Source organism: Polypterus senegalus, chromosome 5 (assembly GCF_016835505.1).
Source record: "Polypterus senegalus isolate Bchr_013 chromosome 5, ASM1683550v1, whole genome shotgun sequence".
In the NCBI taxonomy this organism is placed as follows: domain Eukaryota; kingdom Metazoa; phylum Chordata; class Cladistia; order Polypteriformes; family Polypteridae; genus Polypterus; species Polypterus senegalus.
In genome coordinates, this window is record NC_053158.1 from 147,078,234 (window position 1) to 147,096,880 (window position 18,647).

The 18,647-nt window shown below is 35.1% G+C and overlaps 1 protein-coding gene across 2 annotated transcripts in view; it reads left to right on the plus strand.

Moving 5' to 3' along the window:
• lztfl1 (leucine zipper transcription factor-like 1) overlaps positions 1 to 18,647 on the plus strand; it is an 80,172-nt gene that overhangs the window by 54,710 nt on the left and 6,815 nt on the right. For both annotated transcript variants that reach the window (XM_039753469.1, XM_039753468.1), the window contains exons 6-7: positions 1,740 to 1,805; positions 5,751 to 5,828. In XM_039753469.1, the coding sequence (XP_039609403.1) occupies positions 1,740 to 1,805; positions 5,751 to 5,828 (144 nt within the window). The remainder of the gene's footprint in view (positions 1 to 1,739; positions 1,806 to 5,750; positions 5,829 to 18,647) is intronic.

Consider the following 18,647-nt stretch of genomic DNA (forward strand, 5'->3'; position numbering starts at 1 on the left):
AAATGAATAACTTAAATAAACGAATATTGCTGTATAATTATAAATGCAAACAAGTCCTGCCAGAAAAAACTTTTTAATATATTACTTACACCAAAATGTTTTTCTAAGCTCTACTTGCTTTCGTTTGGCTATATAATGATGCCATATTCAAAATAACAGAAACCTACCATACCAGAAAGGTGCATGTCTAAAATGAGTCAAGTAGCTGCAGTGGTCTACATGTATGTCTGTGTCTTCCTTTTCTGTCCCGGCACTCATTACAATGTACTCATTGATCATTAACCTTCAGTTACCCTGTGCTACTGAGCTCCCGACATAACAGCAGCAATTGTTGTTTTCTCTCAGTGCCAAGTCTTCTGTTCACATTTATTTGCTTTCTTCCTGAATCCCCTGTGGTTTAAAGTATACAGACAGGAGTATTTAAAGGTGGGTATTTTAGAAAGAAGCCCTGTTAGAAACCTTTGCAGCACTAGATTTCTCCCCTGTTCACTACAAATGTTGTCGTGTCTTGTCCCCAGACATGTGTTGTTCTTTGAGAATAACGTATGTCCCCATGAAACTGTAGAGAAGCAAGGAGTACAGACATCTGATTATTTAGCACCCACAAAAAATGACTTCTATCGCTATTTGTTGCTTCTTCTTCCCATAGAATATTCTGCTTTGAGTGGGGTGTAATCACTAATCATATAATTACTCCTTTGCCTTGTGTCCTAATGTATGTGTTGCCATGTATTTCCAGTATTAATGATAGATTCTTCACATGCATAAGAGAGAAAACGGTGAAGTGAATATTTGGTCAAAAAAGTTATGCATCTTTAATTCTTTCATGGTACTACCAGATTCTACCGCAATTTCATTTCTGGTCAACTCCTTCCATTACCTATGCTGGAAACATTGACCAGAACACAGTAACTGTCTCTTTCAGCATGTTTCATAATCAGAACGTTTGAATGTATCATATTTTAAGTCTGGAAGTGGATCCATATTATTCAGCCGACGCCTGTATCCAATGAGACTGACCAAAAGTAAATAAATAAATACCATTTCTGTCCCTAAACAGGACAGGGAAAAAAAATGATGGAAAGCAAAATTTTAAATTAAAATGTAAGAAGCTTAATACTACCCAAGATTTGTTGATAGAATAAGGTATGAGATGAGAATAAATAAATGAAATGTTCTATGGATGATAACAGATTATATAGAGCCTACAAGTGTTCTAAAATAAATACCTGTGATCTGTATTTTTTATATGAAGATTAAATAGAGAGTACAGCTGTGAGACACATTTTTTGACAATATTGGTATTTCTAGAGATTTTTAAAAACCCTTAACATTTGCCTGAAAATTCTTTTATTACAATTTTTTCCTTTTTACTTTTCACTTTGACAAGCATTTTGCTTTAAATCTTAGCTTTATAGGGATGCCTGGCTAGAAAATAATTTATTCTTGTCAGATTTTACTAAGCTTCAAGAATTGTGGCATGTTTTGCCATTGTTAAGGCTATTTTTCTCTTTTTCAAAAGTGACTGTCAGGATTTTTTACTTGCTTCCCTATTTACAGAGTACTGTGACTTACAGAGCAATTATCCATATCCAGATACTGAACTAGTGTACTCTAGGTACCTTTTTGTTTTTCAGTAATAACAGTCTGGATGCATTGTGTGGTCGGAGGCTGCTTAAACAATTAAATTACTTCATACAAAATTTTCCAGTTTATGCTGATTGTTCCTATTTTTTCAGGAAATTGCCAGATTGCAAGAAGAAAACAATAAACTGAAGACACGACTCAGGACAATAGAAACCCAGGTACAAACAGTTTACTGCAAAATTCAGTTATACATAGTTTCCTTTTGCCAAAATGTATACTTAGAGTAGGTAAAATTAATACATTTAATTTGGATATTTAGCAGGTGACAGATCATGTTGTTCATCTCCTATTTTGGATAAGTTCAATTCTGCAGTGCTGAGCATGACATATTGGAATATTTTATGGGTCTTCTTAAATGAGCGGTATCTATTTTGTCTGTGTGGTCTATCATGCTTTGTATGACATCAACTATAAATAACCAGTCATTTCACAGGAGGGCACAGTTGAATGACTGAGAGAAAGGGACCCTACCCATCAAACTATTGCAAATGTGTTGTGATACTTGACAGAAGTGTCTCTCATTATTGTTAATGTCATTTTAGGGCTTAAGCAGGACTCTTGCAATTCTTAAGGCTGTAAATGGTAGGAAAGGCAGCTGTTTGACATTTATAGAAATCAAAATCAATCATGGTTTTATAGAAAAGGGAGAAAGCTAGTAACAAGAAGAATAAAGAAAAGCCTTAATGACTTTATTACACTGAAAGAATTACAGTACTAAGAATAATAAAAAACTAAAAATAGGCTTAACAGTATGAAAAAAGGTGAAAGAAAATACTTATAGTAGCATTAAAAGAAGTCATAAATTTGATGATCATATACTAATAGCTAGTTCTATGGCATCTTGAATTGTCAAAATTTAAACAGAACTGAATTGACATTAAACAGAACTGAACTAAAATTGGAGAATAGACCCAAATCACAACTCCTCCCTTCCTTACCACTGATACATTTTATTATACGTGTTTTTTTTTCTCTAATCCACTTTGATACTCATCCAATCAAACTTTGGTTGATTGAAAATAAGACATGATAATTGAAGCCATAATTTTTAATCACTCTAAACACTGAATTGAACTAAGCAAGTACATTAAATAGATGGTTGCCTGAGTAGGTTAATCAAGCTGCATTGTAGATATTTGTCTTAAAGAGTCCCTTTAGGCCTTCAATATATGATGTTCATCTTAGAAATATGATTACAGCTACTAATCATAAAGTATTGCTTTTGAAAAAATGATCACCCACAATTACGTTCTTTTTACATCAAACGTGCAATACTCTGAATAAAGTCAGCTTTACAAGAAATATATTTAACAAATATATAGGTACAAAAGTGGTTTGGATTTTGCAGGGTTTTTTGTACAAGTAATCCTCCATAAAAACTTAATCATTCTTCAAGATAAATAGTATATACATTCTTTGAAGTATTGTTCAGTAACCAATAACATATTAAAAGTTTAAAAGTTATTAATTTGATATGTTTATTTTATGCCGTTACAGTGTTATATATTGTACATGGTCAAGCCTCACATAATGACGTATAGTGGCTTTTTATAAAACCCAGTGCATTTGACTTGTAATGGTAATATAGTGATCCTTAAAAAATAGTATTTAGGAAAACAATTCGGTCAAATTTCAAAATGATCCCAAGAAAAAGTATTTTATAAGTCGTTTAAATTCTTTTGGAGTCTGATATTCTAAAGATACCTAATTTTTAATATGGAAATTATAGACTGGGGGATGACTGAACACTAGACCCAGTGTACAACAAGAGCTTGGAATACTGCTGCAACAAGATGTAAATAAAATTGGTAATTGCAATGTATCACACGTGTACAGCCAACTTTATTTCATTTAATATTCGGCAATTCAGAGTCCCAAAAGGCCACCATGAAGTATATTTAGATTGTTTCACATTATACTCCTAAACTGAGAGGTTTATCTCTATACTAAAGGTATTTACAGATTAGTCTTAAACAGTTAAATAGGAAATCTTCAGTTAACTTCAGCTGAAGTATCTTACTTATTAGCATTTACTTTTGTCTTGCAAAGCCATTCTGTCAGCAACTCTATGTTGTTCATATACACATTTTGTTAATTCAGTATTAGCATTAATGGACTGATTAACAGAGATAATTCCCACAGTTAAGTAATTATAAATAAGTGCCTGGAAGGACTCCAAGTAATTACTAGTAATAGAAGGTAGTGATGCATGCAATAATACATCTAATGAAAAAGCTGTAATCATAATCAGAGAAAGCAAAGTTTAATCAGACATTAGACAGAGCAAGTCCTTTGTGGGTGGCCAGCTATTTGCTGGGCATACTGACTACTTCCGCACTTATTTTTATGATCAGCAGTTGTCCTAATGTGCACATCTTTAAGATATAAAAGGAAAGTAAAAGCAGCACATGAAAACCCACTGAGGTAATGTGTCTCTACACAAACAAGGACCAGGCCAGGTCTCTGGAACTGTGAAAGTTATTTCTAGGTGGAAAGCAGGTATGCCCAGAGTCCATCCAAAAATTGTATTTTTTTTATATGTTACTTAACCTATGTACTCTGCAGTGGTGGCCAAGAATTTTTTTTATCTTGTATTATCCTGCAGAATGAATGGAAAAAAGTTTTAATATGATACAAGCCAATAGTGACAAATGCTACGTAGCTTAAAACGATATAAAAAATGTACATGGGAAAAAAGAAAAAAAAACTCCTGTTAGTTGTGTCGCACATGCCTGTTATCTAGTTGTATGCACGCCATGTGCAAAATGTCTGTTTTTGCTAAAATATTGCTAAATATAGACTTCTGGAATTATCAGTGCACATCAGAAACAGGAAATTAAAGTTTTATGGAAGTATCTTTTTAAATTAAAGATAAAATTCTTGACCAAAAATGAGGTGGAGAGGTGGATCTTCAGTTCAATATAAACAATATTTTAACATTGTTTGCTATTACACAGCATTAGTCACTAGTGGCATCTACTATATCATAAACTTTTTTTCTTCTTTTCTACATGAAAACAAGAGATACATTTTTTTGTCACCTCTACAAAGTACAAGAGGTAGGTGATATAAAAAATTTAAATTTTTGGTTAGAGTATTCCTTTCAGAGTGAACAGGACCAGGGGAGAGAGAAGCAGAGGCTGAAATGAGCAAGCTCAAAATGCAGAGAATCAGTAACCAAAAACAAATAAACCGAAAAGATCAAGACTCACACACAAAGATTGAGCAATGTGAATTGACAAGATTGAATAGATAAGATGCAACACTAAGTTTTTTAATATTAAATCCAGAAACCATGACATCAAGTCATGACATCAATAGTGCACTGCCATCTTCCATACACAGGGGAACATGCTGTAACTCAAAATATCACATGCCTAACCACTGGCATATTAATACACAATAAAGTGGCTGTGGCCAAGCATATATTTTTAAAGTTAGCCTTCAGAAAACAGAACACCAAATGGATTCTTCAGAATATCGCTAAATGTAACAATAATCGTAAAACTGAAAAGAAAGGTACAAAAACCCAGGAAAAGCACAGCAGTATTACAAAAACTCTGAATTGTGATGGTGAGGTACCTTTGTTATTCACTATGTTTTATATGAGTGAATATCTTCTAAATTTGTTTTACAAAGTAATTTTTGAAAATGTATTAGTTTTAGTTCAGTAAACCAAACAAATTGCAATGCTTAGTAACTGTTGAAGAAAGTGTTCAGTGTTACATAAGTAAGTCACAGGAAACCCTTCTTGTCTTAAGGCCAGTACCTTAAGCAGCTCTAGATGCACTTCAAGAAAATCTGCCGCCTATAATAATTTACAGGTTTATTAAATAAAATATAAATCTTAGAGAAACATAGCAAGAAAATTCAAAAACATTTTTAAAATAAAATATTTCATTTGGTCCCAAGATTTTGAAATGGTATACTCTTCAGGTTGGTTTACATTTAAGTATGATTCTGTTTTCAGCTTTAATTTTGGGCTCAGAGACTCTTAGTTATACATCAGATATTGAAGCATGCTTATTCACCTTGCCTTTATAAAGAATGTTTTTTTTCCCAAAAGTAGTTGTATATTTTTTATTTTTATTTTTATTGTTCAGGTGACTGGTACATTGGATGAAAAGTGTAAACTCGAAAAGGCTCTCAAAGATTTACAGAAGACTCAAAGTGACCAGAAGGTATATTATTAATGACCTCTAATGTGCTAAAGGTGAAATAATTCAAAACAGTATTGATAACCTATATTATTTTCTCTTTATGTAATATATATTTTATATAATATTCAGTTATTTTAAGCTGATAGTTGAGGATTTTATTTGCACTATTTATATATAGGTTTTTCATAAGGGGGTGACCCAATATTTATTCTCATAATACAGCATGTATCTAGAATATAGTATGTTTTTCTCATTATTTTTATAACTGACAAGTAAAACTGCTGTGTTATTTTCTTTTTCAACCACACAGCTGGGTGAAACCAATAAGATGCAGTTTGCTTCAAAATTAAGTTCAAAGAAAAAATAACAGAGAAATCAACATGCAATTCCCCTTCCCCCTTTCCCCAAAGAAAGTATCTAAAAGTGGAAATAACCTGGGTTGTTCCAGCTGGGACTTGATCAAATTAGACAAATTGGTTTAAGCAAAAAAGAAGGTTCATATACAAAACGATGAAGAATTAGTAGACCGTTACTAATGTAGTGGTATGCTGTTAATTCAACTCTGTTTTTATTTTAAATTTATGCATACATATTTGATAGTTATTCTATATATGTTATGCAGTTCTGAAATTAACATGTAGAAAAGCACTATGATTTTTTTCTACAGCAATACAAAATAGTATAATTTATAGATTTAAGTTCTGTCCCAATACTACAGTTGATTAAACCAAAAAAGGAAAAAATAGACCTTTGAAGATCAGAGTTCTTTGTACAATTTGCAAATGTATACCAGGATAGACTCTCCCCTGTGATTGTGTACATTAAAAACTCTTACCTCCAATACTGAGAAATAAGTAACAATGAATTGACAGGCGTAGCAGTCCTTAATACACTTTTATATTTTGAGGCAGACAACGGCTCTGGATAGAATCCCATCATACAAACACTTAACTATTTTCATTTACACCAGGCCAATTGAGAGTTACTAAGCACGGTTAAGAGAAGAAACCAAACTCTACAGATTAAACTAATTTAAACATGTTGGTGACTTCTAAACTCCATACATGGGAATCTAACTAGTATCCCAAAATGGTGTGTGTGTGTTTATTTATTATGGACTCTTTCACCGTATGTTAGCTGCAATCTTATCTTGGACAGGATACTACTACAACCGGCTTAGCCACCTAAGCCAAGGAAAAGTCCTTTCACTCATTTAACTGGTCTTAGCTTACTTGTGTAAGGCAACTACAGTTTAAAGCATATATTTTGTATGCAACACTTCTTAATACTGCCTAGTAATGAGTGTGGTACTCAACAAGGTGATTTGAGTCTTGATCATTGACTTCCTGAATCATGAATTTATGTTAGAAAACCTCATCCCAATTCTGCCACACATCCCACAACTTGACGACTGTTATGTGGACAAAGGAGCAGAATCAAAGAAATCTCAACTTAAAAGAAAAAAAAGTTCTAGTTTGCAACAACAAAGCTGAATATGAAAAAATGTAATGTTCATCTGCTATCACTAGTCTAGTTTTGGTGATCAAGTACATGCTATACCTTCATCTTTCGGTTCCTAGCTGACAGTAGTGAGGACCATCATGGTCTCCTCCTTCTGTATCCCATCTGCTTCAATGTCAAAAGTTTGTACATTGAGAGATGCTTTCCACTGTTGTGACTGTTATTTGTGACTTTTCTGTTAGTCTGGTGATTCTTCTCTGACCTTTTTTTATTATTAACATATTTCCACCTAAAGCACTTCTTACTAGATATTTTTTGTTTATCATACAGAAATACACTCATTTTCCTTTCTGATATTTCAGCGAACAACAACTAAACCACTTGACCATGTCTGCACATTTACATATGCAGTGTACATGCAAAGGGCACCTTAAAGCCTAGGAGCATTCTTACTCAAAGGCACAAGCAGAAAAGGCTGCAATATACAGATGATCTTAAAGCAGAAACTAACATCCAGTGTTAGAAAGTCTTTTGGAGCAATTTCAAAAATGTAAAATTTTTGGTTTATAAACATGGCAGTAATATAAGAAAAGAGATGGTGAAAAGTATGTTTGTGTTTGCCTGCAACCTACTGTAAATCACAGTGGTGGCATTGTAATGCTTTGCTGGTACATTTTTAGCCAGTTGCATACGTTTTTATTAAAATCAATAAAATAATGACTTCTGAGAAACATTAGCAGATTTTAATTCATCATGCTGTTCCTTTGGGTAATAACGGTTCACATTTCAGTGCAACAATGATCCAGATACATTTTAAACGCAATTATGAACAGGTTGGAGTGAAAGTCTGCAGATGGATCACTAATTGTATTACATTAGACATCTCAGAGCCCTATGAAACTGACACTTGTAAAAGGAAGAGAACAAAAAACAGCAAAAGCCAAAATAAGAGTTATGGCAAATCCTTCCAGATACTTTAAAGAATTTCCCATAGGATTTCTTGATAAAATTAGGCCACAACTTGTTAACATTTTACATTCTAAGAGGTTTCACAAAATACTGATTTATTTTAGAAACACAACAATTGTGTTACTTTTCACTTAATCAGTGCTTATTTGTGTTTATTCTAATGTTATATATTTTCATGAGTAAATAAACATTTAGTGATTAGATGAATAACTTAGAGAATACTTTTCTTGGTAAGCCAAATACACTTGAAATATACAGGCAGATCTTGAGTTATCACAATTCTGCAGATATGAACAAGCATATAAAGCCTCAGTTTTTTTCAACTGAATTTTTAATTAATTCTTCTCTAATGACTTACATTTTTTTAAGTTACAAATGAAGCAAACTAGTTTTGATATAGATGAAAACATAGTATCCATTGCTAATTGTAAGGGCTAGTACAACACACTACTTTGTTACTATTTTTAATCATTTTTTGCTATCATGTGCACATTTTGCCAAATGTAACTGGCAACATGCATAGCCACGCAGTAAGCCCAGTCACAGGTGAGCAGCTCAGTCAGCAACTGGTGTAATTTGCAGTTTTCTAATTATGTATCCTAGCCAAGCCATCTCAGGTATAGCTGTTGGGAGAGGAATGTGACACTATTAGAGATTCCTCAGAGAACATGGCACATGTTGCTGAATATAACTGGCATTATGCACAGCTGCACAATAAGCTATGTCATAGGTAAACATCAAGTTAAACAGCCATTCATTTGGCTAAGGAGAGGTAGAACCTGTGGCTTGTAATTCCCATCATCCTCAGTACACCGTATAGTGTTCCTTCTCGGGGAGTACAGCTACCTTGTGTTACTCTTTCTGCTGAGGGATCAATTGCCAGTTAGTGGTGGATTTTTCATGCCATTGTTATGACTTTTCCAACTCTTTGAACTGTATCATTATCAAAAAGAGTAGAATGTTTTTTAAGCATGAGGTCAACATACTCTATATATCTGTGGGTCATTTTAGTTTAAATTATGCATTTTGTGATTTTAAAGTACAGTATTATTTTTTCACTATGATTTTTTTACTAAGATTCAAATGTTTCTCTACAATAATTTAATAAAGTATTATGCTTTTTTGCCAATATTTCCATTGACCGACATTTTCAGTATAAGTTCCTTCTTACATACAAAATCACGTTAAAACATCAATAGGAATTGACACTAGTTTGTAACCTAAGAGCTGTCTGTATTTCATTTTTAAAATTTCATGAACAAAATTTGAATAAAAATAGGTGTTCTTCAAATCCTAGGACAAGTAAGGTAAAATGCCTTTTTGCTTGTGTAATCCAGGCTGATATATTTTCAGTTTTGTCTAAGGCATACACCTATTTAAAAAAAAACAAAAATATCTTTGAGAGCACTTTTTTTCTTTCCTGAGGTTTGACCACATTTCCTCTTAGTAGCCTGACCATACATATCAGATCTCTGAGTCAGCCTGTCTTAAACAATTGGGGCACTTTTTTCTACCTAGAAATTTAACTGACCTTGGCAGTTTTTGATTTCTCTTTTCTTTTTAAAGTGACAGAGAACATTTAGTTAACTGTCTTTTTTTAAAAAAAAATGAATAGGCTTCCCAAAACTTTAATCATGGTTACTAATTGAATTTCTTTATTAGTGACCTGTTTTTGCTGCTAATTAATTTCTTTTGAATTCATTTTATTTGACTTGCTCTTGAAGACTCAGACCCCTCAATTGTTTCTTTTTCCTTAATTAGCAGCCAAACAATAATGAGATACAAAATGAGCCAAAACTCTGACCATCATACAATATCTGAAAATAAAGAAAGGTGAAGGTCTCGGGAATGCTGATCTGCTCTTAGAAAAGAGAAAATCCACAATTTCAGAAATGTCTGCTATTGCACAATGAGAGCAGCAACAAGCTATGGAATTAAAGAATGGGTTTAATTAACAACAAGACTCAGCGCCTCAATAAGCAACTGGTTGAAGTGAAATCGGTTGGAGTTTGAGGCCCTGACTTAGTTGGTCTTCTGTTGGCTCACTCACTTAACATTTCATTTCTGTTTGGTTGCCATTTAAGGAAAGAAATGAAGCAATTCAGAGGAACGATGAAGAAATTCAGGGAAACATTTCTTAAAAACCAAGTCAATTAAAATTAATTCAAAAGAAGTTAATTAGCAGCAAAAACACATCACTAATTAAGATAAGGGTTAGAATGAAAACCTGCAACCACTGTGGCCCTCCAGGACTGGAGTTGGGCACCCCTGCAGTGTAAGACCACCAACAGACTTAGTCTTTAAAAGTCTTTCAGAGTGTAGTAATATTTGCGTTGAGGTCTGAGGCAGCTTCAGTGTGGTACAGAGGTTAGTGTAGCTGCATCACAGCTAAATTTACCTGGATTTAATTCATGACACTGTTACTGTTCTAATATGATATGATGAGAACAGGATGATGCTTTTGAGTGAGTAAAAGTAATTGGTAAGTTTTTTGTTGATAGGCATTTTTTCAAACCCACTGTATACTGATGCAGTATGAATTTTTAGGCTTTGATGCTATTAGAAACTTGAAATTCTTAGCAGTTTTTACCTTTGAATGAATCAAGTTTAAATTACCTTTGTAACAATGCCTAATACTTCTATTAGTGAAATCTTTTAATTCAGAGTTCTACTGCACTCTCTCACACTAATACCACCAAGGATTTTATGTTACATGTTCAACAGTAAACCGCTCATGTGAACTAATATTATTATCCACTAGTAAAACTATACAAATACTGTATATAGAAAATACTTAGTTTGTTAAATAGTATTTCTGATATATCCCATTTAATATACACGCCCCCTCTCCAAAATAAAAAGTTCTTGGTATAATGTTATTAGATTAGCACAGGCACAGTTAAACTTAAGTGTTTTTTTCACATATTCCTTTATTTTTACATTTTTATTTTAAAACTTTTGCCTGGAGGCAGCCATTTTTTCACCCTCTTCTGAACAATTTCTGCCCCGCACTGCTACTTTTGAGGTTTAGCCTTTCTTGTAAACCTGCCTCTACTTGATGTGAATAAAAGAATCTCATGATTATTATTGTTGTGATTTGCCAGTAATTTGTTCAGGTTTTTGGAAACATTAAATCGCGGCACTGTTAAAAAAGGCAAAAACATTACAAAACCGTTTTGGTTCTCATTTAATTTGTGAATACAGTATACGCATCAAACATGTATATACTGATTGTAAATTTTGTTTACACCCTCATTCTATTATAAGCATAACTGTAGGGTACAGCTAGATTCTAAGACATGTCTTGAATTTTCATTGACACTTTTCAAACGCTTGACACATTGCCGTTTTAGAAATTTAGTCACATTTTCTTGTAGTACCTGAATGTTCTAATGTATGTGTCGGCACTACTAGTTGAGGATTCTCATAATGTAGGTTCTGATTTTTCACAGCATCCATAATAAACCATTACACTGGACAGAAACATTTGATTAAATAGTAAAACTACAAAAACATTTTTTTGGAAATGTGCATGCATGGATTGTGAAGCCTGAATGCCATAAGCTGTGTAATTGCTGATTTAGATTTGTTTCATTTAAAAGTTGAAATTGTCCTGTATAATTTGCTTTCACTGACATCAGATGACATACTTTTAATTGAGAAAATGGAACAGGCAGAATGTCAAGTAAACTGTTTACTTTAAAAAATACAATTATTTATTTTTATGTTACTTCTTAATATTTTATATTTAATTTCTTAATACACAACTAATGCCTTGTATTTCTATGTTAAATTTTGTGAACCAAAAAAAAATCAGTTGACTGTAAGTGTATCAAATAACCTGGCAGGCCTGCTGCTGTTGAGCCAGGGATGCAAGCAGGAAGCTACCCTCTATTTAAAATCTTACTTTAAACGATCAGTTTCAATTTAAAAAAATAGGTAAAATGTGTCTAAAAGCACAGAACTGAACCTATGAAAATGACTCGGCAGTATCTTCATAATCAATGGGAGCATTTCTGATGTCACTGCAAATTCAGGATAAAAAGTATAGAGACATATTTCAGTACACACATTCCTCTCAGACAAAGAATTGGTCTATGCTTCTACAGTAGTTTCATATGTGCACACTCTAAACAAAATGTGATATGATTTGACATTTTAATGAAACAAACAAGCCCTGAATTGACTTCCTAGACCAATGATAGGCTAAGATATGCAAGCGTATGTATGAGGTGCTTTTAAATTGCAGACTCATCAGGTAAAATTATCATGTGTATAGCCTTGCCTTGTTCTCTGATTAGCCAGCATGTATTAGAGATCAGAAAATGGATGTAAATTACTACAGAGTAAATGGATCATCATTCGTTCGCTCAAAGAGACTGATCAGGTGCGCAATGTTCTTGAAATAGCATGCCCAAAGGTATTCACCACTGAAAAAGAAGTGCTATTTGATAGTCATGATGATGCCCACAATTTGTCCAAACTAGACAGACTGAAATCAAATGAATGCTTCCACTATATATATATATATATATATATATATATATATATATATATATATATATATATATATATATATATATATATTTATTCCCTTAATGCCTTTCTGGCTTTCTAATTACAATATGAGAACATTCTGTTGTCACACAGGGATATGGTTGAACATTAAGAACAACCCATTAACGTATTAGCTTATAGAGGTTAAATAGGATCTTCAAATATTTATGTGAAAGCTGCATTCTATTTAAATTATGCAAAAACTAACATAAATTTAACATTAACTTAAGAGTTGTCTTGTACACATTCTTCGTTTTTTTTATGTCACAGATTAAATGAGAATTACAATGTTTACTCTGAGCATTGTGCCTTAATTAATATAATTCTGAGTTTATATTTGAAGTTGTATGTTCTGTCTACATTTAGTTATTTTTGAAAAGAACTGAGTAACAGTGTTGGAGATAATGAGACAATCAGAAGTGTTATGTAAAAATTAAGATGCATTAATCTTGCTTAGTTCGTAATTGCCTCTTTAACAGTTTCCTTCACTTGTAAGGCTTTTTAATGATATAGTAACACAAACCATTATGGGAAATAGATTACAGGTTAGAAAGACAAAATATAGGCACATGGAAAGGGGATGTTAATTGTTTACTAAGAAGCAAACCCACAATAAACCTCTAGAGGTTTACATTTGTAGCTGCAAATTTTTTTTTGAGGGCTAATAGGCTGATATTGGAGCATGGATGAAAGTAACAGAGTAATAATGGTATTTTGAGAATGTATGTGATTTTTGCTTAAATATAAACTTAATAATATAATATCCATCCATTATCTAACCCGCTATATTCTAACTACAGGGTCACGGGAGCCAATCCCATCAAACACAGGGTGCAAGGCAGGAAACAAACACCAGGCAGGGTGCCAGCTCACTGCAGGGCACACACACACACACATCCACACACTAGGGACAATTTAGGATCGCCATTGCACCTAACCTGCAAGTCTTTGGACTGTGGGAGGAAACCGGAGTACTCGGTGGAAACCCACGCAGACACAGGGTGAACATGCAAACTTCACGCAGGGAGGACCTGGGAAGCGAACCCGGGTCTCCTAACTGCAAGGCAGCAGCGCTACCACTGTACCACTGTGCCACCCTACTTAAATTCATTAGAATTAAAAAGAATTATGCTGAAAATATCATCTAGGTTTCTAAGGCATTATTAAGAATGCAGCTACAAGACTTAGCTCAAGTTTTTGACTAGTTTGTTTGACTGCTCATATTAATTTATGTAATAGCAAAATCTGGTACGTGTGTACTAATCCTAAATATGCTCCACAAGCACAAAAAATAATGAAAGCAAATTCACAAAACAGATGCAACCTAAGAGAATACCATGAATACCAAAAACATGCTCATTGCTGTGATTTTTCCCATCATTTTCAATCTGGATACCTGAAAATCTGTCAGTCTGTGATGACAAGGATAGAAAAGAGTGCAAAATTGAAACTGTTGCTTTGAGTGCAGTTATCGCATCCAGACTTATACGTAGAAACCTCTAGACATGAGAGCAGAGCCAGGACTGGTGAAAGCAAGTTGTGTGGTTTTTTTTTGTTTTTTGGGTTGGGGGTGGGTGCGGTTGGAGTTAATGGTGTCAGTCTATTACTTCAAACAGTGCCTGCTTACAAGACTCTATTAGAGAAAAATATGTTCTTGGGACGTGCCATTTGTATCAGAAAACACATAGTAATTGCAGTGTATTGGTTGACAACAGGGACCCCAAATTCTCACCTTGCTTTCTTTCCATTGCTCTCCTGCATTGGTACTGTGGTGTATCTTGATTTTCAACACAGAGGCATGATGGGAGTTGCACAGACATTATTACAACTAGTAAAATAGTGTTAATTTCCAGACACTTCTGACTCACACATTCAAGCCCAGGTCACATTCAAGTTGCATATGTCTATATCAAATTTAATACCACATACAAAGGTGATCCAAATCAGTTTTGAAAAGTTCAGATTCTATTTATTGTTTCTTTTCTTTTCTTTTTTTTTTTTTTTTGCTTCCTGGATCACTTATGGGTATGTATTGCATATGGTACGTGATAACGTAATGTTTGTTATGACTTGATTAATGTAATTCTATTATTAATAGTATATAAAATATGATTATGCTTGAACTTATACTACAGAGCTGCCTGGGTATTAGATGTAAAGGCTTTTCAAATCAAATACCATTAATACATATGAATGGCACAAATTGAATGCCATAATAAATACGAATATTTACAATTAATTTTACTAAAATATACATTAAATGTCTACACACCCTTTGAAATTTCCACTTTTGTAACTGTACAGGTTGAAATCAAGACTAATATTATCATCATTTTTACATTTAGTAGCCAACAATTACCTGTAACTGACAATATTTCAGTGAAAAAGTAATCGATTTTTTATGTTTATTTGATGTCAGCTTTTTCATCATCTAAAGTTAAAATTTCAGTGAGTGTGTGTAGATATCTGATATCCTGTGTATCTCCACTAAGCGTTTTGCATAATAGTAAAAGGAAAAATGAAAAGATGACAGAATGGCTTGTTACATTTATTATTTTTGTCCTATTGTAGTAAAAGACGAGACAATGATTTCTTTACGTGAGACATTTTACTGTATGTTTCAGTATAATCCATTATATCACTTGTGGAAGTCCAACCCCGGACACAGACAGGCACACATTTATTTACAATATAAAGTCCACAGCACACAGTGCCCTTGCACCAGTCACCCACTTCCTCAAGTCTTCACCGCCTCTACTCCTCTCCGCTGAGCTCTGTCTTCTTCCTCCCAACTGCAGCTCCTGAATTAAGGGAGGCGGCCCCTTTTAAATCCACCCGGACTTGCGCCAGGTGCCTCCTTACAAGCTTCATGCAGCACTTCTGGTGTGGCGGAAGTGCTGACGTCCAGGTGTCCGGGCGCCCCCTGGTGGTGACCAAGGGCCCCTATAGGGCTGAGCTTCAATGCTCCGTTCCTGTGGCCCCCCATACAAACCAGGGCGGCTGCCCTCTCATGGTTCGGAGGAGGCGCAGTCCCTCACCCAGTCCTTCCTTGCGTCCCGGCTGGGTACCGCCCCCAGCCGTTCGCCACACACTTTGTGGTAATTAACACTAGAATTACCAGAGCCTACGAAAAAACTCGTAATTCCGTCCCACCTTAAACTGCTTCTTAAATCCCTTCACACCTCTCCGCCAGCGCCCTTTGTCTTCTAAATGTGCTGATAAAGAAGAAGCAGCCGGCTATTCCATCCCCCCACCAATTTAGAACGTGCACGAACTTCTCTTAGCTCATGCCTTGATTGAGTATCTGGGAGTGAAGTGGAGTTTTAGAGTGAAATAATAGATCGTTGTTTGGAACACACGCATTTCATGTCTGTTCCGTTTCTACAGTAATCTGTGTCAACACATTGTTAAAACAGAAACTTTTTTTATATTCTAGTAGTAGATGACAAAATGTAGGCATAAACTATATAATGTATGAAGCCTGAAGTCCAAATAGCAAAGAAACATTTTCACAAGAATAACACAATTGCACTTTTATTCAAACATATAACTGCAGAAAGAAAAAGCCGCCTTAACATGCGACATTGACACCAGTTTACTATAACTGACTCCGTGGTTCAATAGATACAGCCCCGCTTGGAATCAAGGGTCACGGGTTCGATCCTCGCCCTCCCTTTTGAGAAGTAAACTGTTCTTAGTCTTACTGTTTTAGAATAAAACATACATTTGATTTCAGTCTGTAACAGCCGGTGCAATTTATGATCTTTGTAAAGGTTAGCTTTTTTTTTATTCACTTTTCACTCTCTCAGTCGCGTTCAGAATCAATCCATACAACCCCATCTGACACGGCTGTTTTCACTAAAGACGCTATAGCTCTGCAGTGTACCACGATGCATACTAACGCCCCCCCCGGTTCTGACACACAACGCTGGCGAAGCTGCCTTCTTCGTATCTCACCGTCACTTGCTTTTCTTTTTATTCAGTTTTATTGAGTGTTCCTGCCAGTCCCGCATGTTGCTGTATGCTTTTTCTTTTGCATCCCAGGACATGCAGAAGAAAGAATGGTAAAGACCAACTTCGGCGCTATATGCAATCATCAGACACTCCCCATCTGCCCGTGTCGTTCAAACACAGGAACATATATTGGTGTAAAAGTATAACAAAAGTGCACTTTTATTCAAGTGCACTTTTTCCATCGCCTTTTCCTGTAAGAAGCAGTGTACACACTTCTCTCTATGCTGTGGTTTCTATTACACACCTGAAAGAAAGAGACAATACATATGAACATATCCAGCATACAGCAACATGCGGGGACTGGCAGGAACACTCAATAAAACTGAATAAAAAGAAAATCAAGTGACGGTGAGATACGAAGAAGACAGCTTCGCCAGCGTCTGTGTGTCAGAACCGGTGGGGCGTTAGTATGCATCGTGGTACAACAGAGCTATAGCGCGTCTGTATTCTGTTTCTTTTGTACTCCAGGGCACGAGAGGAGAGAATAGTAAAGAGCAGTAAGTTCGGCGCTATATGCAATCATCAGACACTCCCATCTGCCCGTTGTTTTGTTATACTTTTCAATACTTTTATACTGCTCAAACGGGCATGCTCAAAAAATACACGTGTAATGCCACGAAAAGTGCACGCAGACACTTCATTTCGCAAACAAAACAAGTGCACTTTTATTCAAAACTACCTGTATAACCGAAGAAAAAAGAAAGCAAGATACAGTAGGCGATTGATACGACATCTTGCATGGTGCAATGCTAAGAAGTGAAGATTTTCATTCCGTGCTATATAAAATCATCACATTCAAATATTAACAGTTCCCACACACCCAAGGACCGTCCTTCCTACATTTACGACACGTGTACTTGTTGCCGTGTACACACCTCTCTGTGCTATGGTTTCTATTACACTGAATGAGCACCTGACACTGTACTTTCTTCCCTGGGGGAAGGTCCCGATCAGAGAATTTCCAGTTCCTGCATAAATTCACACCCGATCTGACGCTGTTCGTTTTCAAATAATATTGCATTAGTGCGATTATATTTTCACATATATTGTCTTTCTTTCAGGTGTGTAATAGAAACCACAGCATAGAGAGAAGTGTGTACACTGCTTCTTACAGGAAAAGGCGATGGAAAAAGTGCACTTGAATAAAAGTGCACTTTTGTTATACTTTTACACCAATATATGTTCCTGTGTTTGAGCGACACGGGCAGATGGGGAGTGTCTGATGATTGCATATAGCGCGAAGTTACTGGTCTTTACCATTCTTTCTTCTGCATGTCCTGGGTGCAAAAGAAAAGCATACAGCAACATGCGGGACTGGCAGGAACACTCAATAAAACTGAATAAAAAGAAAAGCAAGTGACGGTGAGATACGAAGAAGGCAGCTTCGCCAGCGTTTGTGTGTCAGAACCGGGGGCGTTAGTATGCATCGTGGTACACTGCAGAGCTATAGCGCGTCTTTAGTGAAAACAGCCGTGTCAGATGGGGTTGTATGGATTGATTCTGAACGCGACTGAGAGAGTGAAAAGTGAATAAAAAAAAAGCTAACCTTTACAAAGATCATAAATTGCACCGGCTGTTACAGACTGAAATCAAATGTATGTTTTTCTTCTAAAACAGTAAGACTAAGAACAGTTTACTTCTCAAAAGGGAGGGGCGCAGGATCGAACCCGTGACCCTTGATTCCCAAGCGGGGGCTGTATCTATTGAACCACGGAGTCAGTTATAGTAAACTGGTGTCAATGTCGCATGTTAAGGCGGCTTTTTCTTTCTGCAGTTATATGTTTGAATAAAAGTGCAATTGTGTTATTCTTGTGAAAATGTTTCTTTGCTATTTGGACT